General features: G+C 43.1%; 1 protein-coding gene across 1 annotated transcript; it reads right to left on the bottom strand.

Moving 5' to 3' along the window:
- Positions 1 to 2,468: 2,468 nt before the first annotated feature.
- On the bottom strand, positions 2,469 to 24,325 carry hdac8 (histone deacetylase 8). Its single transcript, XM_069518501.1, has 11 exons — positions 24,089 to 24,325; positions 23,054 to 23,106; positions 22,237 to 22,367; positions 21,052 to 21,193; positions 20,750 to 20,862; positions 20,569 to 20,646; positions 20,364 to 20,472; positions 19,405 to 19,577; positions 17,618 to 17,712; positions 9,937 to 10,042; positions 2,469 to 3,862 (listed from the first exon to the last, which is right to left on the bottom strand). Exons 1-11 carry the CDS (start codon positions 24,200 to 24,202, stop codon positions 3,840 to 3,842), a joined length of 1,137 nt encoding a protein of 378 aa, XP_069374602.1. The 5' UTR covers positions 24,203 to 24,325; the 3' UTR covers positions 2,469 to 3,839.
- Between the last annotated feature and the right edge of the window lie 1,205 nt (positions 24,326 to 25,530).

Below are 25,530 nucleotides of genomic sequence, written 5' to 3' on the forward strand. Positions count from 1 at the left end.
CTCGGCCTCTCTTCCGTTAAGCAGATAAAAGGTGGCATCTGTCTTTATTGTGCGAGTAAATCCCCTCCGCCATTGACCGCAGACACTTCACATGTTGATGAGGAGGAGGACGTATAGACGGAGGCCCCCCCGGTGCTTTGTTCCCCCCTCGGGGAGATGTTATGCAAATTCAAACAAACCGTTTGTGATTTCCATCTCTGCACAAATAGTCGTAGCACGTTTTGGTCAAACTGTCAGAGGACAAACTGGACTTTTGTTGACCGGCGGTGGAGGATTCGGCTGAGCAGCTGATGAAACACGCATTTCAGACTCCGCACCTCTGGAAAACAAGTTCTCTCTTCCGATCCGCATCGTTTCAGAAGATCCACAAAAAAATGTTTACGCGAGCTTTACAACACTTATGCAAATGTTCGACGCAGCTGATAACCGTCTTCACCGGGAGGAACCACAGGGCGTCAGAGGAAGAGGAAGAGGAAGGACGGTTTACCTCAACGACTCATCGGGTCACATTGAGAGGCCCGCTGCTGATTTGCATACAAGTCGTTGGAAAGTTTTTTTCTCTCATAGAGCAGTGAAAGTGCGTTCGATGCAACAAAGAGAGACACACAGAACTACTTTAACAGTGTTTTCTACTACTTTACATGTGTATTCAAATACTTTTTGAATCTACAACTTTGATAAACACTTTTAAACCATCAAAACAATTAATCCTCACAAGTTAAAGTTGACGTTTGGACCTTTGAGGTGTAATTTCATAAGAGATTTGAAGAACTCGACAAAGCAGAGATTGTTCTGAACCACTCTCAATTTAATGAGACGTGACAATCGGGAAAATGTCCTCAGACTCCAGAGGGTTAAAGAACTTAACTTGAAAAGAACAAGACGCAGGTTTAAGGAACTCGACGGAGCGTCCTGATCTAACAACAACGAACCAGAGTCACCAGGCGCCAGGATTGGACCACTGCACTTTAACGTGTGACGGAGCCAGACTGAGTCCAAAAGCCTCAGTCCGACGATTCCAACACCACCTTCCATTTTCATATCGGAAAAAATAAATCTGTGTGCGTCTAGAGGAAGAAAACTTTTGCCAAAGACAAATTACAGCTCGGCACGCTGGCAAAGAAACGCTCCGTCTTCGCCATGATGTGGAAGACAGCTTTTCCTTTACAGACTGTGTTGCATCACTCGGCTGGTTTATGTGGGGATTTAAAAAAAAATGACAGGAAAGCTCCGTAGACTTGTTCCTAGTCTTTTAGATTCCATTCAAATAACAGTGGATAAAAGTTATGTAACTCAAACTGTAATAACTCTCCTTGAAATAAAGTTTCTGATGATGTCATAGGGTGATTAACTTCTCCTCTTCTGTCTGAGTGATTACACTTTGATTAGTTTAACTCAGATTAACACAACCGTTAAATAGCAGTGCATCGAATTGTGTTTCTTTGTGTCACAGTCTAAGTATGTGCGAGTGTTGTATTCCTCACAAGCCGATTTAAGACACAACTCCAGAAAATGTCTTCCGTCTGTCTACGGCTCCTCTGGGATATTTGTATTCTCCCAGTTTCACGAGTTAGAAACCTCGTCCACTCATTTTCCCGCTTCTCACACGGACTCACTCTGCGGGAGAAGTTCCACAGATTCTCCGGAGCAGCTGACTCAGACGTTTACGTTCTCAGTAACACACCTCCTCCAGAAAAACTTCAGGAAAATGTCCGGAGTTCGGTGCATGAACAAAAGAGAGAAAACGAAACCGTGTTCGGTGTTTTTCTGTATTTTAAGTTTTGCTTGTCTCTACTTCCAACCACAAACAGCCCAAACACCCAGGCTCCTCCCAAACGAAGACCACCTGGGTCTCGACAGAACCCGACCCCGGCTTCAGCTTTTCTGTTAAAAAAAACAACAAAAAAACAAAAAAGCACAATCCAGGATTTCCAGTGGTGCCCTGAAACCTTCGGGGGCCCCTCGGATTTTTTCTAATTTGACTCCGCAGACCAAAAAAAAAAAAAAACACATAAACACACACAAGTCTCTCACATCGCTTATGATTACAAAGCCCCCCCCCCCCCCACCCCCCACACCAGTTTACAAGATAGGATTTCAATGGCCTCTCCTTTTTCTGAGCTCGTAAACGGTGTAATGAGTTTCATTTGCTCCGGCTACGTTGGGCTCAAACCGCCACGGTGACCACAGCCCTGTTCATAAAGATCACAGGGAATCCTCACTCACACACACACACACACACACACGCTGACACACACTTCTGTTCAGCACATGCCAGCTCTCGAGTGGCGACTCCTACATTTGGTGTGAATTTCCAGGCCATTAATTTGGGGAACATCACTTCTAAAGGAACCTGCCTGACATTTGTGGTTCCTCTTTCAAACGCTGGGCCCATTAAAGCCGCTATTAAGCAGCCGTCGCTACATAAATCAAGTCTTAAAACACAGCGGAGACACATGACAACAACATGCCGTCCTGTCTTTTATTTCAACAAGTGTCTGTGGTTCCTACATCAAAACACTCGGACAAAGGGAAAACAAATGAAGATAGAAAACCTTTCAATTTCTAAAATATTAGAAAAAGATTGAACGTTTATCTGCAGTGGATTTAGAAAAAACGTGGTCAAATGACAGTTTGCAGTTTTGTCACATACATATATTGAGAATCAAACACGGGGGGGATTTAACTTTTTAAACATTTTAGCTTTTCTCTGATGCCAAGTTCAAAATCATGGATAAGCAGGAACAAAGACGGGATTTTCCTTTAGTCTTTATACTTATTTAAAAAAAAAAAAACGTGCAAGAACAATAGAAAAAACAACCATTAAACAATTATTGGTCAGTTGTGTATCATGGTGTCGAATATTTTCATTTCCAGTTCTTTCGTGGAACCAGCGTCAGCTCAATGAATAAACTTCAGACACATGTGCAGTTGTGTAAAACCAGTTCAGGACCATCTCTGTCTAAATCCTCCTTCAGGTTCATATGAGCTTTGTTATTGTCTGTGGACAAAAAAGAACTTTTTAACTTTCCCTACATATCTTCCATTTAAAATTCCATCCAGATGTTTAATTTGCAGATTTTGCCCAGGGGTCAAAACAACGTGGCTGAGCAAATAAACTTCTAATCTGTAACCGGCTGTTTTCCAAAACTTCTCCAGACCGTTTGTTTGTAAACTTTCCGAGTGTCTCTTGACGTCTCACATACTTTTCAGGACTTTTCCAGACCCGATCAGAAACCCAGGAGGACGGGCGTTTTGGGGAAGGTGGCCGTTTGGGTCCTATGTCTGTTTTAGCGCTTATGTGTCCCCGGGGGGGGGTTGAAATCACAGCAGCACCGGGGTGAACGTGAAACCGGACACCTGAAAGATCTGTTTTTCCATTTAGGTTCAAATGTGCAGCTGATGGACGAACACAAACAACGAGCGGGCGCATTACAGAGTCCGGCTGTAATTCAGGTTTACACAACCACACTGAGCAAACTGTATAAACTCTCTCATCCGCAGGAAACACACAAACTGTAGCTTCTCAAAAACACAAAACAAAAAAAAGAAAACAGGATTAAAAACAGCGACCACATCACCGCCCCCCCCCCTTATTAAACTGTTATCCTCTGGAAACACTCGGCTAATGTTTTCCAAAACCTTCTCTCGCTGCCTTCATCCCTCCCTGGTTCGCTCCGTGCCTCGGGGCCGAAGGGGTCCGCTCCATATTGTCTTCATTAAAGCCACCGAGCATCGACCTGGTTTGGAAACATGGTGTGTGTTTGTGGGTCTGAATGTATGTGTGTGTGTGTGTGTGTGTGTGTGTGTGTGTGTGAAGAGGCCGAGTCCGCCGGCTCCTAAACCACATTCTTTAAATTCCCTGTAAACAAGAGAAAGAGAGAGAAATGAGAGTTGGGGGGGGGGGTGAACACACATGTTACAATATACATGCACACAACTAGCAACACCCCCCCCCCCCCCCCCATACACACACAAACACACACAGGAGGAAGGAGGAGGGTCCAAAATTAAGTGGGATACAAAAAATATACAAAGATAAACCCCCGAACAAACAAACAAGACGGAAACACACACACTGTCGCCTCCTCTCGCTGATTAACGAGCCGACTAATCACGACTCAGAAAAACATCGCCTGACGATTAATTGGCCTCTGAGGACAGTGTCCCCTATTTTGGGGGGAGACAGTGGAAATCCAGTCGCTCCAGATGACACACAACAATGCAAATAAAGGATCAATACGGAAACGACAACGTTAAGTACACACACACACAAACACACACACAAACACACACGCACAATAGCCTCATTAAAAAGTCTAGTCGTCGGTTTAGTTTCTATGTTACGACGTAACAAAGCCTCTTTGTTGGTCTATTGTTATGTTAAATTGCCTGCTTGTGAAATATAAACATGTTGCACACACACACACACACAGACACACACACACCCTCTCGTTGGATGAGTAATTGCCCCGACAAACGCAGCCCTTCACTGACGCAGTGAGGGAGGATGTCCTGTCGGTCGGCCATTGTGGAGCTGTCAGAGGAGACCTGTCATGTTCTGCTGCAGCGACAGCAGCTTTATCGAGGAGCTCGACGGAACACAATCAGCTGCATCAATACTTCAGAGGGTTTTTAGTCTCCGGGTGCACGTCCCTCTATTTTTATCTCAGAGAGGGTGAAGCTGAATCTGGAGGTTTGAATCTCCGCGTGTGGCGTCTTTGGCGAAAGTGACCGAAAGATTTATCACGAAAAACTTGGAGGAACGATTTAAATTCATTCAGTCATTTAAATTCTTCCCGCTCTGCTACGTCAGGTGATTTACTGGAAACCACATAAACAAACGCAGTTAACGGCAGAAAGTTAAACAACTGAGAGCCTGGCCTCTATCTCCACACTGTTATCACACAGACGACAGGAGCCAACTGAGGACAGATGCATCTGCTGACAAAGTCTCTCGGGCAACAGTTGCAGACAAGGCAGTTTCAGGAATCATGATGTGAGCTGAAAACAGGAAAAGAGGAAGCGTGCTCACGAGCAGAGCCTGAAGCTGCACGGGCAGAAAAACAGCCGACGGGATATTAACTTTCAAATATCGCAAAAAAAATGTATTTAAACTTTTATCAGCGTCTCAGGATCGAACCTGTCGTCCCTCTCCTCCTGCTCGTGTTTGTTACCTTTGGTCTGTTTTCAGGCGTTGAAGCGACGAGTCAACGGACAGAGATGTTTAATAACCAACGGTTCTGACGAGCAATTAACCTCTGAAGTGATTTGATGAGGAAGAAACCAACAATAAAAAAGTTTGAAGATTCTCAAACGTGTTTTGAATCATTGTAAACCGAACATCGGAAGGTTTTTGAACTTGGCTATTTTCTTTTAAATTAATCTCTAACAATAAAAGATTAATGTAAAAAATATTGACGTAGGTTGACTCGTCGTCTTTTTTCTCTCGTCTCTCCCTGAATCCACTCTCCCACTTCTCTTCGCTTTCCAGATGTGGACAACAGGGAATTCTGAAGTGACGAGCGACCACGGATATTTACAACCTGCAGAACTTCATCTATCACAGCGTCTGTTGGTGTGGAAGTAATTCTCCAGTTTAGGTTTGACGGTGAACGGATTGCTTCCGTTTTGTGTCCTGGTTGTATTTCTTTGTCTGAAAGTCTGTTTTGTCCTCCAACCAAAGAGGTTGTGTTTTCGCCCCCAGTCCATCTGTTGGTTTGTCGGCAGGATTACAGAAAAACTACTCGACGGATTTCCACTAAACTTGGTGGAAGGATGAGACAGAGGCCGAGATAGAACCCATTACCTGTTATCATGGATTCAGACGAAAGGGGGATCCAGAGATTTTATTTTCACTTCCCTAATTACATCTGAGAAAATGGTGAAACTGTCAAAGAGGAGTGTAGTCGGGTTCTAATTCAATGATCAGCAGCAAATCCTCTTTTTGTTTAACGGCAGAAAAACCGACCTCTGAATGAGACGCATTGTTCAAAAGTGTTGCTCTGAGTCTCTTCGCTAATCATCCGTGTGTTTAAGGTGTAACATGCAATTAACCAATCACAGTGTAGTCTCCGGTTCCAGGTGTTTAAAAAAAATAAAAATAAAATCAACAGTGTGTGTTGTGCACGGTACACCTGCCTACAGGCAAATATTACTGTTTGATAATTCACTGAATAAAACACAAGACAATGGTGCATCGTTGACTCAGGACCGGCTCTCTGCTGCCTGAAGATAGTGAAGCTCCAAACAATGAGCCTGACCACACCCCATTTAAAGACCAACACACCCACGGGTGCACGTGCACGTTGATATTTAAACAACGTGGGCGCTGGACCAGAAAAAGAAAACTGGTCTCGCAGTGACTACACAGTGGTTTGGTGCTGCTTTGTGTCGGATGTAAAATAGGAGCCTGTGAATGTGTGTGTGTGTGTGTGTGTGTGTGTGTGTGTGTGTGTGTGTGTGTGTGTGTGAGACATTAACGAGCTGGAAGGATGTAAAGATGCTGCAGTATTTCCTTGCTCACACGCACTGATAATATAAGATACAATCACACAGTAACGGCTGGCAGTTTACACACACACACAGACACACACAGTCACACACAGTCACACACAGTCACACACAGTCACACACACACACAGACACACAAGCCCAGGGGAAATCACACTAGCAGAGCCTCGTAAACAGAGGACAGTGAACACACAAACAGCTGCTGTCGCCTCCGACAATCACCGAATAAAAATCACATTTTAATTAATACAGACGTTTAACAAGCCCCAGTGTGTGTGTGTGTGTGTGTGTGTGTGTGTGTGTGTGTGTGTGTGTGTGTGTGTGTGTGTGAGGCAGAGGCAAACAAAAGGAAAGAGTGAGTAACTCTCTAAAAACAACATTTAAAAATACATAAAGCTCGCTGTGTCTTTTATTTTGGAGTTGTCTCGATGTTTTAATGCTTGTAACAGTGGCCGTGATGTGTTTATTCTGAAAAACGCACTAACTGGACAGTTTATGTTGGAACACCAGTAAAAGCCTGATGTGTGTAACAGAAACATTTGGACTTTTATTACATGAACTGAACTGAACCGAACCCACGGAGTTTTGGCGACACTGCGACTTTAAAACCGACCGCCCCCTGGTGGACGGCTGCAGTATAAGTAAAAAAAATCTTTTTTTAAACTCTGGCTCCTTCAGTGGAGATGACGGCTGTCGTATCGTTCCTGTTTTTTTTTATTCATTGAAAAATGGCCTTGTATCATTTCCTGTATAAAATAGTATATTCTGATTTAATTGTGCAGCGTGAGCACATCGTAACACAGTTAGTTAAACATCTGGTCTGGAGACACAACACATGCTGAACGAAGATGAAGAAATATGAAGGGTTTTAGGGATTACCACTTGAAGATTCAAAACTTAGCAGTTCATTCGTGCCAGCAGACGGAGCAGATGTGGATGCACACACGCAAACATGCAAACACACACACACACACGCAAACATACAAACTCACACACACACACGCAAACATACAAACTCACACTGCCCAGTTTCTCAGGGAAACCAATGTTTATAAGCAGTGCAGCATTTCCAAAACCAGAAAAACACTTATCCACCCCAATGATGTCATGTGGATATGTTCGCCTAGAGGTGTGTGTGTGTGTGTGTGTGTGTGTGTGTGTGTGTGTGTGCGTTAGAGCTTTTCCTAACCCTGTGTTCGTGTGTATGCATTAGTTAAGTTAGCAGACATGTGGATCTTTTTTTAAATCGTAGACAAAACGACACGTAGGATTACTCCACGATATTTAAAATCATAATGCTCTCACTTTCTTGTTGAGGTTTTATTTTTTTGGGTCGGGTCTTGCTCGCTGTGTGGTAAAGCGCTCTGTGACACAAGCAATTTTGTGAAAAGTGGTTTCTGACATGACGGAGATGGAAGAGAAAGAGAGGAATGAAGAAAAGAAAGAGGACATTAAACAGACGTGACAGGTTGAGAGCAGGATGGAAACTTCAGTGGAAGAAGGACAAGAGAGAGAAGAGAAGGGAGCAAAAGTCCCCTGGATTCACTGTAAATGTATGAGCCTGAGAAAGAAAAGATGAAATCAACTGCTCATAAGAGTCAAATCGAATCATCTTAATGATGAACTTCAATTAAAACATGAATAACGAGCCTTAACGAGCAGTTGACAGTTTACTCTGACCGAGCAAAGGGAAGAAAGAGAACAAGAGATCTGATAAACGACAGGAGAGCCACATGGCACCAGGCGGCAAAATGTACATTCTCCCCGTCTCTCTCTCTTTCTCTCTCTCTGTCTTTGGATTGTCTGCATTTCATTTCTCATTTCTCCTCCTTTTTATTCCCTCCATCCATCTGTTTGTTCATCCATCCGCGCCTTCTCTCGCCCCTAATAAAAGCCGTATGACTGGAAACCAGCGATACTCTCAGCCCCTCTGGTCTTGATGATTTACTGCGAGCCAACAGACCAAGTGAATTTTGGCAAAAAAGAAAAGAAAACTCCTGTTCCCCTGATTTGATGTGACCTGGAGTTTTTCAGAGCGGAGCGCTTAATGTTGTTTGTATAAACCGACCCAGCATCCAACATGGCTCTCGTTGTAATCTGGACAAACCGGCGCTCCGTTCAAACTGAGCAGCAGTTTCCACCGTTAAAGTGGAGATTTTAAAACTTCCTCTCCAGTGGGTCCCACCGTTGTAGTTAAGTCGGGAGACCACAACTTTTATTTCATTGTATGTTGTCACACCCGAAGTGTCGTCAGTGTTGTGCAGACTCTGTTGTTTTCTCTCTGAGCACCCGGGGGAACTACATTCTGTCGTTTGCTGGTGTAAACAGGAAGCAGAGTCGATTCTACAGTTGGTTTCTCTTGTACAATACGATGCACGAGGAACAGCGACGGTGAAAACGAGAAGAGGACGAGATGGACGGCAATAAGTGACAGATAAGAACGAATGAGGAAGTGAAGTGATTGTATCATCGTATCCAAATGTCCTTGTTTCCATTCAAATCGAAATGAACACAGTGTCGGCAGCAGAGGACTGAGGATGGCAGGTGTAACCGTAGCAACACCGACGTGCTTTAAAGGGCCCGATTCAATTCCTCCGCAGGGGTCAGCGGTTTTGAACGGTTTGAATTAACAAACACAGACATGATGGATAACTGCTTCGGTGAAATGTCCTCAAACGGAGAGAGAGGAAGAAGTATTTCCTTTTGGTCTGCGGGCGAACACGTCTTCACACCAGAACCTTGACATTACACGAGACACCAAATCAGATTTCTTTCTTCTCTCAAAATCTTGGCAGAGCGCGGTTTGATGTTCGTAAAATGAACTCGACCTATAGACGCGCTTCACGTCTGTTTCTTTTGCGGCGAGTTCCTGACCTCACATCCAGTAACTCTGCCGCCGCTCAACTCTTCCCCTAAGTTTCACCCTGAGGGATGGATCTCTTCTGGGCGCTGCGGGCTGTCAACGCAGAGACCGAAGGCCCAACCACACGGCCGGAGACACACTCACAGAAGAATATACAAACATAAAGGAATATATAGAAAGACAATGCTGCAAAAATAGACAATACCACATGTATCGAGACCCAGACTCGGGTCGAGGAGGGTTTGTGGGTACATGTGCTGGGTCGACAGTATGTTCACACACACACAAAAGGATGTTAAGAGCCGCAAGGACGGAAAAAAAAAAAAAAAAGAAGAGGAACAAGCCAGACTTTTATCCCACTCAGTCGAGAACAGAGCATGAAACCAGACTTAAAAAGAGCCGTGCAGAGACAAAGGGGCTTTAGGTGAGCGAGGGTTCAGGGAGACGCACACAAACAGACTCACACCTGTTTACCCACCACACCCTCGACCACACCAACACCTGTGCATCCACATCACACACACACACACACACACACACACACAGACACACACACACACCTTTGATGGTGCCGATGACCTGGTCCAGGTGTTTGGTGTCGTTCCGGTCTGGTCGACAGCTCGGGCTGATCTCCAGCGAGTAGTCTGGTCCGTATTTTGTAAAAAACTAAGAAACACACAGACAGAGAGAGAGAGAGAGAGAGAGAGAGAGAGAGAGAGAGAGAGAGAGAGATCATGTCACAGAGATCGTTATGACACATCTAGATTGACTGATTTTAAAATAACGTTTCATTTCTCTCGTCCTTATTCACAGTCAAACGTTCATCGCTCACATCTGCACACAGTCACCGCAGCCGAGCACCAAAGTACACTTTCTCCTCTGTCTCTCTCTCTTTTTCTTTTTTTTTTTTTTTTAAAGAATGCAGCTGCTTTCCTGGAAAATATCGGAATCCGTTTTGGACTTTGAAGAATCCGACTGATGATGAATGTTTACTCAGGCTTTCACGGATCATTCCTTAAAACCCCAAAAAAAAAGTTTAAAAAAAAAAAGGACATACACCCAAAAAATTCAACGTATCTTTCCAAACTAGTTTTCCTTCTGCCTGACCAACATATCTTTTTATTCTTTCCAATATCTTTTACAGATTTACTTATTATATTGTGCATTATATAAATTCATCTGAGCTACAACAAGACAAAATGAGACAAGAGCCACAGGAATGTGATTAATTCTGATGATATTTTAGGCCCGAACCAGAACGAGAAGATTTAAATTTGACCTGATGGGGGCGTTAGATGAAAAGTTACTGGATTGCTAAAGTCAGTATAGTCATCCATCCTGAGGGGATCATGATAATATGTGTACATCAGTTTTAAAGTAATCCGTTCAACGGTTTCATTAAAAGCAGGAAAGACTTGCGTCGCGATGGCACGAGAGGAAAAGTCAAGGGAATCACAGAACTCATAAGGATTCATCCTCTGGGGAACATGAGCGTTGCCAGAACAAACTTTTCAGACGGACACATGTTCTTTATATTCCCCGAACTCTGTGAGTTGTCTTGGAGTTGCATTGACACAAACAAATGTATGAGACACTCATGTCTGGTTCACGTGAAGAGAGAAAATGTAATGCAGAGCGCAGGAGACGGACCACAAATCAGTCAAACCTCCGCTGAGACAGCCTGGGCCTCACCAACATGGATAAATAAGTCTGAGATGATTTCAGCAAATACCAAAGGCTCCTGGCAGAGTCGGCCCAATTCCATGAAAACAAAACCTGCCAACGGGAAAAAAAGAAAAACAGGTGGAAATCCAGCGAGTGGGTTCAACCAGAAGTGAAAACCAGAGCAGTTGAAAAATGCATTTCTGAGGAATTAGTCGGGCCGTGACTCAGTGCCATGAGAGCAAAACAAACTCCGCGGCCAGGTTTGACCACAAGTGCGTCAGTCCATCTGCGCCGAGTGTTGTGAAAGCCCTGGACTCCGAGGACTCAGCGGAGCCCACACAGCAACCCAAGGTGACGGAGGCCCAACGCTCAACGACCATGTGTTCGGGATTTGTCCGTTTCAAATCACCTGTTCTGAGATTGCATTGAAAACCCCTCCGAGCGTGGCCGCTCATTGATGAGCTGGGAATCAGAAGTTGCAGAACTTTTGACTCCAGCTCCACTTTGATTGTTCCTGAGCTTTCAACTGCAGACACAAGGGTTATGACCCCCCCCCCCCCCCGCCACATATATTCCACAATATGATGTAATTGTGATGACAACAGAGCATGAGATGTGGTTTTAAGCTCTGAAAAGTGGACCTCGAGAGTGGGGAATTGTTTTTGCTGAGCATTACATACAATGGAAAACCATGTATGAAATAAGGATTATTAGATTAATAGCTAGATTGGCGAACTGATTCCGCAAACATGCTGTAATAATTTCTACCCTGACTGCATGGAACATTTTAATTTTGGACTGAACCTCTTTAGCGGATGAGATGTGTGTCACTAGAGACGACTTCAGAAGGTCTGGTGGCGACGCACACACACACAGAGGCCTGAGCAGATGTACACACAGCTGAGCCGAGCCAACGTGCACGAGGAGTATACTTATGTTTACTTGAAAGACAAAGGCAACTCTGTCTTACGCCCTGAGCATATGGGTGTGTGAGTCAGAGAGAGGGAATTTATACTAGTGCGTGTAGTAGAGATAGCTTGGATAAATATCAGCTGCGATGCTAACCCTTGTGTTTCCCACAGAGACGGTCGACCGGACGTGAGCTGACACGATATCGTGACTGTGACTTTCTCACTTTCTTTATCGTTGCAAGAAAAGTTAACAGAGAATGATTCACAGTATAATTACGGGCCTGTGCAATTTGGTGTGGATCCGGAAATCAAAAAAATCTTGCAGGTTTAAATGTGGTTTCATTCGGTGGAAAGCTTTTTCAGCCACTGCATGGAAACAAATAAGCACCAATGTGAAGCTGAGATCAAGTGGATTCAGTCTGGAATCAGTTTATATAACCTTCAACAGAATTAGAACTGTACCCACACAAACAGTCTGTTTGAATTCTGCACCGAACCCGTTGATTCATCGAGCACAGACGGAGCTTTAGCTTCAGCTAGCAGCTCCTCATTTACAGCCAGCGACCTGGCGTCATGTTGTTGGTTTGTTTGCTCTCTGCACGCTGACGTCGAACCGAGTTTACAAGGGAAGAAGCTTTGCCAAAAAACTTGATTGGCACATCTTTGGTGTGAAATAAAGGTAGATGAAGTGTGTGTGTGTGTGTGTGTGTGTGTGTGTGTGTGTGTGTTTTTGTGTGAATGTCAATGGGGATGTGTGTGTGTGTGTGTGTGTGTGTGTGTCTCTGTTTCCAATTAACTCAGATGAGTTTTTGTGTCTTAACCTCCGGTCTCAACTGAGCTCAACATGAGAGTACTTAACACACATACACCAGCACAACCGCTATGTATTCCCATGAACCCAGTGCTCTGTCTCCTGCTGTCCAGCAACACACACACACAGACACACAACACACACACACACACACACACTCTCCTGCTGCCTGCTTGTTTGCCTTGGATGACCATGGGGAGAAGAGAGAGAGAGAGAGAGAGAGAGGAAGCGAGGAAGAGAGAGGTGCAGACACTCCTAAAAGAAATACTTCTCCTCCTATAATATCTCCAACATTTTAATATTATTTATAACACTTTGTCGACCACAGACGTCTGCGGAGCGAGAGAAGAAGAAGGAGAAGAAGAAGAAAAAAGAGCAGCTCTGTGCAGGGAACACATGAAACAGACAAAACGATGCATGCAATGATGAACGAGGGACATTAGCGGTCCAGTGACGCAGCACATCTACATCACCTGGACAAGGTCACGAGACAGAAAATACCCGCTGACCGGCTCCAGTGTCTCTGGCTCAGACGCACAGGGAGATAAATACTGAAAGGTCTCTGCTTATTTAGCCGGGTCTGGAACACAGACCCTCTGCCCATCACTCACTGCTGGTATGAGCTGCATGAGAAACACGGCCCTCGACTCGAAAGCTGCGCGTGCATCAGTTTGATGAATGGTTTTCAACTTGTGCTTTACACAGAGATGTAAATATAAAGATTTGTAAACACTTGTAAGTAAAAAGATTCATCATTATTTGACGATATGTTTTTGTGCCGTTTGAACTACAAGCCTGACGAACACGGCGGATGTCGATATTAGAGAGTAAAACTATTTCTGATACCAATATACCAGCATTTAAACATGGTCACGTGTTTTCTTACACATGGAAGAACATGTGTATTTGTGAGAAAGTGTGTCCTCATGTGTCCATCTGTGGACAGTAATATGTGTGTGTGTGTGTGTGTGTGTTTGTTTTCACAGCGATCAGCAGGATCTCCAGTGTTGAAGGACACCGAGCTGCACAGCGGAGGGGAAAACGTCTCGGAAAACAAATGGACTCTGTCTGATATCAAGCCGCTATCTCATAAATGTTTTCAACAAGGAAAGAAAAAAAAAAATCGGCCCGATGCCCAAATCATAGTCACATATCGCACGTACACCCCCCCCACCTCTCTCTCTCACCCCCCCCTACTTTTTCATCAGTCCCTATTTTCTAGATTCGGTTTAAGGAACTTTACATTTAGCATTTGTATGTTTCTGAAATGTCGGGAAAGCATTAAAATGAAGGCGACAAAGTGAACGATGGTTCCTTCTTCTAGGATCAAGTCTTTCCGTGGAACCATAACGTTCAGAGATGCACCAGAGTCACGAGTCCCCGAAGGGAAACTGACTCTTTCAGCTCATTGTTTGTGAATCGCAATATTCACCTCTGACTTTCCCCGGAAAATAAAATTAAAAATATTTATAAATATATAAATATTTAATGACAAAGAAAATGAGAATAATTAATAATCAGCTTCTTCACAACACATTTTTTCTGTGTCAGATTGTAAACAGACAAATTTCCCCAGGTCTTAACACACACACACACACACACACATACACACACACACTCTACGCTGGTGATGTTTCCGGCGATTGAGCCCGTGACTCTGGGAGCCGACACATCCCTGACGGCAGCAGCCAGCGAGAGGCAGGACAGGAAGTGGCTGCAGACAGGAAAAAGAGGAAGTAGAGAGGCGGGACGCTTCCCCGCTGCCAATCTGGGACATGGGACCAGAGACGTCCTCCCTTCCTGTGTGGCTCGGAGACACATACATTTGTATTTACGTCGGTTGGGTTAACATGAGGCAATGCTAGCTATCGGGCAATGCAGAGGCATTTATTGGCTGCAGCTGATGTGTTTGTGCTTTCTAGCTGTTCCAATAAACTGTTTACATACATCTGTCTGTCTATCTATGAAAATGTTTTAAATATTGAAGGAGAAACATAAATTACTTCTGAAGTCCAGGTGCCACTTTCTACATCAGAATAATTCTAGAGCTTTGTGGGGATGAAGTAGAGACGGCAAAGAGAAGAGCGTCAGAAAGAAAAGGAAGGTCAAATATGTGACAAAGGATATGAGGTGGACCAGCAGCGCTCTGAGAACATGGTATATTCGTGTTTGCCCACTGCAGCGGGGCGGCCGCAGGAAGTTTGGATCTGTGGTTTGTTTTCATCAAACCACAGCACGGCTGGAAGGAACTCAGCTGCTGGGAAATGACCGAAAACAGAATCAGAGAGGAGGAGGAGGAGGAGGGGCGGTGCAGGTTGAATTATTAAAGAAAGGCAGATGGACAAATCTGGCTGTTTACCAAACACTGCTATTACACCTCACAGCTGCATGGAAAACATTCTCTCAAATAAAGATCCCAAAAATTAAATATTATGAGAATATAACATCTGAAATTTTAGCATTTTAACACCCCAATAAAAGAACGCACGTATATTGACGTCAATGAGTTACTGCACCTCCTTCTTGTTCACCAGTCTGGTAACCGTTACATCAACAACAACGGTCAGTCCACGAAATCAGAGGTCTGGTGCTTTGCGTGAAAAGGGCGGCCTGGAAAGGAGTCAAATTCCCGGCCTGAGTTATTGTCCCAGTCCGCCCCTGGGCTCGACCACCATCACACAATGGGGGGGTCAAACAAGTATCAGCTAACGACTGACACACAATACAAGTTATCGGCGAGGGTTAATGACTTTCAACCTGCCAGCGCGACTCCTAGTTCAAACTACAAAAGACACGTTTACTTGTGTTTTTATAAGATACTGCAGTATAATGCGTGCGATAGAAGCAGGGCCATTGTGTGGGTTATCTGCCGTGTCATATTTTGTCTGGTAATCAGTGAATATTACAGCACTATTGTTGATGTGACTGGGCAACTCTGAGTGATGGCTGTGTTTTTAGGACCAGTATTTTTAGTCATATCGCCGAGTAGATGTCAAAGACCGTACGCACGTTTATGAATACTGGGAAAAGAGATTAAGTGAAAACTCTTTAAACAAACATTTTTTTGATAAATTAAAGTTTGACGTCGATTGAAATGCAGCAGCGAAGTGAAAACAAATAAAGCCGAGTATATGATCTGACTAAAATGAAGGGTTGTATTCATCTGGGGTTTTGTCTACAGTACAGCACAAGGAAGGACACACACACACACACACACACACACACACACACACACAGACACACACACACACACACAAACAGGGGTACAAAGGTAGTTTTTGTTCCCCGTGTTGCTGGAACTTCAGCTTTGCTTGGTCATCATGGATAAATGCCCCTCTTATCGAGCACAACGGGCACAGACAGAGCCCAAACACACACACACGAACACACACACACACAAACACACACACACACACACGTAAAGTTGTGTGATACCACAACTTCAGGAGAAAATTACCTTTAAAATATATCTTTTGTATAGATTTAAAAAAAAAAAGGAGTGAATAACTTCAGAAAGGTGTTTGTTTAATACCTGTGTGTGTGTGTGGTGTGTGTGTGTGTGTGTGTGTCCTCATCTTCATCATCTGTGGCAGCTGCCCGCACTGATAGTTGCTTTGTTTTCAATGAGTGCTTCTTAATGAGGTCAAAGGCTATTTAGGGCCACTGGACGCTGACGAGGAGAAACAAGAGGCACCTTCATCACGGTCAGAACACACACACACACATGCACAGACACACACATGCACAGACGCACAGACACACACACACACACAGCTATTCATTACATTTGACCAAGACAAGGTCTAAAAAATCAGCTGCTGGAGAAAGAGCCTCTTTGTGTGTGTGTGAATATCAGCGCGGGAGAGACAGATGGGTCGACTGATTTCTATTTGGAGAGAGGACGGCTCTATTTGATTTACCAGTTCGCAGAATGAAGAGCGCTCACATGACATTTCTTTCACAAACATAAATTATCCGGGCACTTTCCCTCCTCACTAAATTAAACCTGCAGAGAGGAACTTTTGTCCCCCCCACCCCCCCACCCCCGTCAAGCAGTGATGGTGCTCACATAATTACTGTACGTGTGCTCATAACGTTTGTCTGAGTTTTCCATCTCCTCCTTTTTTTAATCATTCCTCCGACTTCATTCTCATCTGGAGAATGAGAAATGTTTATTTAGCTTGTATTTTAACTTTTTTGATCCATCTCCTAACATGGAGGTTTTATGACGCATACTGTAGCTAGCCACCAGGTGGCGATGTACATGTTTTGGCTTCACTTCTCTGTTAAAACAGGAAACCTCCTATTAGCACCACAACGCGTGCTTATACCTGTTGATTTAACTCTGATCAGTGTATTCGTGGATGGACGATTAAAATAAAATTCTAAAGATTTTTACTCCAGCTCAAAACTTTTCCAGAAAATGTTTTACAATTATTTCCCAAAATAGTCAAGTAATTCTTTAACTTATATTTATAAAAAAAAAAGTTGATTAAACTCTGTAATACGGTAAATAAAAGTTCACCTCGCTAAAAGATGTAAAGAGAGGAGGGGTCTGTGGTAGATGAGGCGAGCGGAAAGAAATTGTCAACGCTACTACAATTCGGTTTTTCACACACACACATACGTACACACACACGTACACACACACGTACACACACACCTGGAAACAAACCCCTTTATTGAGAAGTGGGCGGTCATCCTTGATTAGCTGGAGTGACTCAGCAGACGGTGAGCACAAGGGGGTGTGTGTTTTTATGTGACGGTGCGATGAATGAGCACATTTGTGCTCATGTGGGAATATGTAAATGTCTGTGACTGCGGCCATAACAGAGAGAGAATGTGTTGTCATACCTCGTGGTCTGGTATCTCGGAGGAAAGAGTCTTTCCCAGAACCGCCGCCGTCAGATACGTCCAACAGCGCGCCGTGTTAGCCAGGTTATAACCTCCTGGTGAGAGAGAGGAGGAGGAGGAGACGGGAGTCAAGTCAAGATTAAGACAGGTTCATTATTATGTGGTTACAAGCTGCAGGTACTGAACATCCCACATTCATTCCTCCTGAAATCCAAACCTCCTGATCACAGCACCGGGGGGAGTTCTTAAAAGTCAGATGGATAAAAGAAATATTCCAAAACGTAGTTTAAATGAGGAATACATGCTTTGATTCAGATTATGCACAATGTAGAACCTCGTGTGAAGTATAATTCACAGAGAGGTTTGGTTTTTACACTACAGAATAGATTTCCATAAAACTAGGAGGGATGGGACACGGGCCAAGAAAGAACTCGACATTTTGGCGCAGATGTTTTTCTATCCTTCTTCAACATCGTGAGATTTTATTTATTTATTTTGGACATTTTCAGCAATTTTCCGAGGAATACTTCATGCTGCTGATAAAAAAAACTCTGTTGCCCAACAACAGTCCCTTTAAATCAAAATCAAGCTGCACCAAACTGCACAGAGTAGATATCAGTCCTGTAAACAGGCCTGATGAATTCTTTTTTTGAGGAAATTCAGGAAAATGTAGAAAAAAAAAAAAAAACTTGCTCTATTTCATTATTTTCAATCAAGTGATAGAAAATGTCTGGATCCGCCCCATTGTCTGGATCTGCACTAAACTTTGATCCAACTTTCTTGGAAATCTGTATCGTGGTTTTTGCATAATCCAAACAAACGAACAGACAAAGGGGTTAAAACACAACATAACAAAAATCCTAATGTACAGAGCAACGTTCAAAAAAAAAATCAGCTTTACCCCCAGAGACAGGGAGGTTTAAAACCATGAGATCAACTTCTTGATTTATTGTAGTTTTTAATACAATATCCTCTGTTTATGCTGATTTCTTCTGGCTCTACGATTATGAAACACTTAAGTTGTGCTTCAGGGAGGGAACTTTTCTGTGGTTGATTTTATTTGCCAAGATTTAGAGAAAAGGCAGAATATTTTGGTTTTAGGCTGCGTTGTAAAATAATCTGTAGTTTTGTATTAAAGGAAACTACAGTGGAATGTTTGAACACTGCCACTGCAGCTCTTGGTTTTCTCGTAAACTCACGAGGACGATTTACTTTCATGCATTATAGGAAAATAAAAGAGCTGCAAGACTCAACGCCACAAACTGGAAGCTGTGGAAATAAACGGCTGAATCTGAAAATGTATCGACACTGTCACACAGGAAAGACGAATAGAAAGCGAGAAGGACGAAGAGGACGGACTTGAGCGATATAAAACCCAAAAAATAGAGGAGGATGTAATGAAGAGAAAGTATGTAGGACAGAGAGGGAGGGAGAGAAAGGAAGAGAGGTGGGATTGTAGTTGAGTAAAATGGCTTCATTGTGTCGTATAATTAGTCGCTATCATCTGGCCGAGGGCTGAGGGGTCTGGAACAGAGCACGGTGTGTGTGTGTGTGTGAGTGTGTAAGTGTGTGTGTGTGTGTGTGTACTGTATGTGCGTCTGTAATTGTGGATAAGTGAGTAAATCACTGACGTTCAAAGCAAAAACAAACAAATACAAAGATAAAAGATGATTATCTACCTTTCATGAAAACGCCACATGTATGCATACAGTCACATACAGGGACAAACACACACATGAGCGTACACCTATGCATACACACACACAATAACATAAACACACACGTACCTCCGCCCAGCAGCAGCGTGGGGAGCTGCCACTGCAGGACGTACTGCAGGCACTTGCCCACCCCCACCGGGGTCATGTTGAAGGAACACATGGGGTCGCCCGCCATCGTGTCGGCACCCAGCTGCATCACCACCGCCTCGGGGTTAAACTGTGCCCACACTTCCTGCAGCACACTGAAAACAAGGTGGCAGTAAACACAGATACCGTCACACAGGCCCGACCGATCAGAAGTCGGACAACATGTCTCCACTTCCTCTCGTTGGACAAACATTGAGCTAAAGGAGAAAGGAGACACGGTTTGTGACTTATACTGCAGCCAGCCAGCAGGGGGCGATTAAAGATCGCTTGGCTTCACTTTTGAGGAGCTCGTCTGTCGTCCACAGGTGTCTCAGCCAATCAGTCATTTCTGCTTCTCCTCCTCCAGCTCAGTTTGACCCACGGCTTCTCTCTTTGGCACAGATGTAGTTTTTTACGGCTTCAGAAACTACAAATTAAGCAAATACTCGTGTGACGCCTCAGATTATATTTACTGATTACTACTTAAATCAGTCAAATCTGGACGTGGTGCTGTGTGTACTGTGAAGTTTTCATGGGAATCTGAAAAAGCTTCTTCATACTGATTTTCACTTGAAGCAGCTGAAGGTTTATATGTTTTAAAATGTTCATCCAAGGACGAAATACTTCAGCTGTGAAAACCTAAGTTGGAAGGAATCCCCTGCTGAAGTGCCCTTGAGCAAAAACCCTGAAATGGCACCAGCTTCAAGGCGAGCGTCTGTAACTGACCCAGACCTTTGACTTCCAGGGAGGGGCGCTGCGGTCGGGAGAGGGGAGGAAAAATAGGATGTCTCCTCAGGGATCCTCGAGGAAAACAATTCATCAAAGTCGACTCAGAGCTGCACAGGGAATTCCCAATATTTTACTGTGTGTGTGTGTGTGTGTGTGTGTGTGTGTGTGTGTACCTGGTAAAGATCTGGTAGTATCTGTCATCCTTGATGCCGTCCTCCAGGGGGACGTTCACAGCGTACCAGCGGCCTTTACCCAGTCCCGTGTCACACATGTCACCTGTACCTAAACATACACACGTTTATTTTTCACTATTTGTTTTCAATAGTTTAGTTTGTCACGAGAAAACGTTTTTCCTGTTCAACATCTGCGACGACGAACCTGGGAAGAATCCAGGGGAGAATTTGTGCAGAGACACGGTCATGACTTTGGATGTGAAGCTGAAGGCGTCTTCCACACCTACAGAGAGAGGAGGAGAAAAAGAAATGTTCTCATTAATCAAAAAAAGTGAAATATGCTGTTCGGTGGTTGATAGACGACGTTGTGTGTGCGAGGTGTGTACCGTCTCCGTGATGCAGGTCGACATCAACGTAAAGGACTCGCTCATATTTCTCCCTCAATTTGAGGATTCCCAACACGGCGTCGTTCACGTAACAGAAGCCTGACGCCTCGTCCCTGCAGGAGAAAGACAGGGAAAGAGAGAAATCGTCTCTATTTGATGCAACAAATCAGGACGGCAGGTGGTACCTAAATTCAATCCTAATATTCCAGACATACATAAAACGCAGAGCAGAGGAATGAACATACGCTGATGCCGTGTGTAGTAGCACACGATGTATCTGTGGACTGAAGGTGTTGCCTTACTTCTTAGCGTGGTGCCAGCCCCCTGCCCAGTTGATGGCCACCTTACACTTTTGGTCCAGCAGACACTGAGCTGCGGTCAGCGTGGCGCCCCCTATTGATGCTGCGTAGTCAAATATCCCCTCTACCACCGGACAGTCGTAACCTGGGGTAACACAGGAGGGGTCGAGGGTTAAAAGAAGAAATGAAACATCACAAAATGACAAATATTTAAAAAAATGTCCACAATGCTGGTTAGAAATCAGTTAGATATTGTAAAGGCAATTTTTTTAATTTACTAAAACATGCATTTAAATATAAATTCATCACAAAGTGATCAAGAAAACTCTGAAAGCATTTCAGAAAAATATTTGAATTCCTTGTTGATTTTTTGTGAAAGATTTTAGCCTTTGATTGAAAGTTAATTTCTCCACTGGCGGCCCTTCTAAAAGCTGATTCCTATCTTCACAGAGGAGGTTAAGGAAAACCTGATGGGACGAGTCTGAGGAATGAGACAAAGAAAGAAAAAAGAAGAAGTTTTCTCTGAAGAAGAGAAAACAATGGCATGTGGAAGTAGATAAATTGAAGAGAAGCTGGAGAGAGAGAGAGAAAGATCTTAATCTGGGAATAGGTGGAGCCTTTTGCTTTTGTAACGAGAAAGAGATGGACCGGAGAGAAAGAGAGAGGTGTGCGGAATACAAAGGGAGGAAGATGACAGGATGAGGGATGAGTCGAGGATGTAAAGACGAAGCAACAGAGGGAGAGGGGAAGGAGGGAGGAGAGGGGAGGCAGCGTTAGGCAACAAGTCAAGGAAATAAAAACAAGGAGGATGATTCTAAAGATAGAAATGTAAACTTTGGACGGAGAGAGAAAAATCCAAGACCAACAAACCACAGAGGATCTTTTCTCAGAGCGTCTCACTCAGTGTAGCTTCAAGTTAGATCTTTAAAAGACGCGTTGTTTGTTTCAGTAAAAGCAGAAAATAAACAACATGGAAAGAAACAGCAAAGTTACGGGAAAATTATATTTTTAGTTTTAAGTATTTTCAGTAGTTTCTAAACCAGTGTCATGCTGCCTCCTGCTGCCAAGAAACAGGCACTGCACATGAATTCTAAACCCATCCTTTCTACCACTTTCATCTGGATGGCACATTTGAATCTGATATGATCCCAGCAACACACAGTAAGAGGGACTCTCTGTGTTTCTCACCCAGGCCGTAGTCGACTGACTGGGGGTCATCGTTGTCTCCATCCTGGCTGATTTTATGAAGATGTTCCAGGTAGGAATCTGTGTGGAATTTGGCCATTTCCTCTATGGTGGCAACACGAGGCTTCACAATACTGAAGAGAAACAATTCAAGAAAATCAGAGCCCGACCGACACAGATTTTTACACGACCTGAGAAGATCGAGCTTGAAATATATAAGAATTAATTTTCTTTCAACCGCCTCAGTGTGTTTGTCACTAAAAGACTTTCATAAAATTATCAAACCTCTTTTACATTTCTTTTTCATAAGGGTTTGAACCCTAAGTCTAACGACAGTGTACATTTTTAAATTATATATCCTCTATATGCTCTGTATTTATACGATATAGTATTTTAGTAAACCTGTTTTTCTTAAATGCTATATATAAAAGTATATTGGATATAATCATTAGATAGATAAAATATCAGTTGATATATAATGAAAATGTTTTATTCCTTGATATCAGCATCAACATCAGCCCCACTGACTGTGACTGTCTCTCTGTCTATCTATCTGTCTGTCTGTCTGTATGTCTATCTATCTATCTATCTATCTATCTATCTATCTATCTATCTATCTATCTATCTTTCTATCTACTTACTTAGATGCACTTCAAACCTTCTCTGTGAACTAGGATTTCTTGAGCCTGGTTTATTAAAGCTGCTCTTTCTCTCAGTCTGAATCTCTCTGACAGATGTTGACTTAATGAAAAAAACATGTAAATATCTGTATTTAAATCTGAATTTGAGTTAGAAAACACAAACTGCAGCAGCGGCTCACCTCATGTGTTGAAGCAGCCCGTAGGCTTCTATCAGAGAGTGGACCATACTCGCCTGGACACAAGGGAAACAACATGAAGTTAAACCACAACCAGAGACCGAGAGTAGATGAACAGTGAGTGAACAGTAGATGAACAGTGAGTGAACAGTAGATGAACAGTGAGTGAACAGTAGATGAACAGTAGATGAACAGTAGATGAACAGTGAGTGAACAGCAGATGAACAGAAGATGAACAGTGAGTGAACAGTAGATGAACAGCAGATGAACAGTGAGTGAACAGTGAGTGAACAGTGAGTGAACAGCAGATGAACAGAAGATGAACAGTAGATGAACAGTAGATGAACAGTGAGTGAACAGAAGATGAACAGTGAGTGAACAGAAGATGAACAGTGAGTGAACAGCAGATGAACAGCAGATGAACAGTAGATGAACAGTGAGTGAACAGCAGATGAACAGAAGATGAACAGTAGATGAACAGTAGATGAACAGTGAGTGAACAGAAGATGAACAGTGAGTGAACAGCAGATGAACAGAAGATGAACAGTAGATGAACAGTAGATGAACAGTAGATGAACAGTAGATGAACAGTGAGTGAACAGAAGATGAACAGCGAGTGAACAGCAGATGAACAGTGAGTGAACAGTAGATGAACAGTAGTTGAACAGCAGATGAACAGCAGATGAACAGTGGATGAACAGTAGATGAACAGTAGATGAACAGCAGATGAACAGTGAGTGAACAGCAGATGAACAGCAGATGAACAGTAGATGAACAGCAGATGAACAGTGAGTGAACAGTAGATGAACAGCAGATGAACAGTGAGTGAACAGCAGATGAACAGCAGATGAACAGCAGATGAACAGTAGATGAACAGCAGATGAACAGCAGATGAACAGTAGATGAACAGCAGATGAACAGCAGATGAACAGCAGATGAACAGTGAGTGAACAGCAGATGAACAGCAGATGAACAGTAGATGAACAGCAGATGAACAGCAGATGAACAGTGAGTTAGCTTCGGTGTCTCCTCACTCACCCGGTTCGGGACTTTGGACAAAGTGTCACAGGTCTCGATGTATTGTGAACTGTAAACATACACCACGGAGCGTGTCCCGGTTCTGTCCTCATCTCTGTCTCCGCTGCGACTCATGGACGACGAAGTTAAATCTGTGTTTTCAGCAGAAACTCGAGAAAAGAAGATTCACAGCGGAGCGATGGGTCCTCAGCCTGGTGTTACACCGTCAACAGCCCCCCTCCGACCCCGGGCTGGTGAGGCCGGCGTACCGCTCCGTTAGACCGAAGATAAAGATAATAAAGATAATAAGATAATAAAAAATAGATCATTTAAATATTTTTATAAACTTTATGAAGGTGTTTCTGTTTTTTAACCATAGCGTTAATGTGGTTTTAGTGAAAAATAACACGGAAAGCTACTGGAACGGTTACAGACAAAGCTCATTGCGGAAGCCGGACGTCTTTACGCACGGAGCGCCGAGCGAGAAGCATTCTGGGAATTTATGTAGTTTTTTTCTCTAAACTATCCAATTTAGATAATTGATTATCAACATAATCTTCAGTAAGATTTAAATAATGTTGAATAAAGTTATTTATATTATTTTGGTGACGGGGGAAGAGAGGCGCTGGACACACAGCATCGAACATCCAGTTCCCGGAAACCGGACGTTTTTAGGACGCAGCACCACGCGGGGAGGATTCTGGGTATGTTTGTAGTCTTGTGTCTCAAACAGGCAAAAAGTTTCCTCCGGTGATGATTTGTGTTTTTAGAAATAAATCAAATGTTTCCTTTAAAATTCAGCTCCAGATAAATCGAGTAAAACAAACAATTAAAAGTCTTGATATTGAATAATTAATGTTTTATATAAAGAAAAACCATTGGAGGATATTTATACCACATATAAACTTTTTAATCAAGAGAAAAATCTAATTACGAGATTGTGACTTTTTTTAATTAGTTCTGAAGACATTTGTATGGACAAGGGTTTAACTTTCTTTGCACAGCTTGTTTTGTTTTATTATTCATAAGAAGATAAGAATTAAAAGTAAATTTTCTGCAATTTGTTGTGTGCACGTATTGATTTCTAGATATGGTATTGATTATAGTAACTTCAGATTTCAAATTAAGGAGGTGAGAGTTTTTCCTCTACAAAGTTATGAAGTAACATAAGAACTAAATATTCACACAGAGTTGAAGTACCTCAAACTTTTCACTAGAAGGCGCCAAAAAACAGTTGATTTGCATCAATCGACCATCAAAACAAATGTAATGATTTTATTCACAATCATTACTTTAATCGTGCTCCAGGGAAATGAGATCACACATGGTTGTTCTTCATATGTTGACTTAAAAAGAGTTTATTTATTTTTTGCCTCAGTTTGTTTCCTGGTTTCATTTGTTAGCTCAGCTTTTAAATTTAAATTTCTCCACAAAGTCATTTAAAAAAAAATTGAAATCATCAC

Source organism: Paralichthys olivaceus, chromosome 22 (assembly GCF_024713975.1).
Source record: "Paralichthys olivaceus isolate ysfri-2021 chromosome 22, ASM2471397v2, whole genome shotgun sequence".
Lineage (NCBI taxonomy): Eukaryota > Metazoa > Chordata > Actinopteri > Pleuronectiformes > Paralichthyidae > Paralichthys > Paralichthys olivaceus.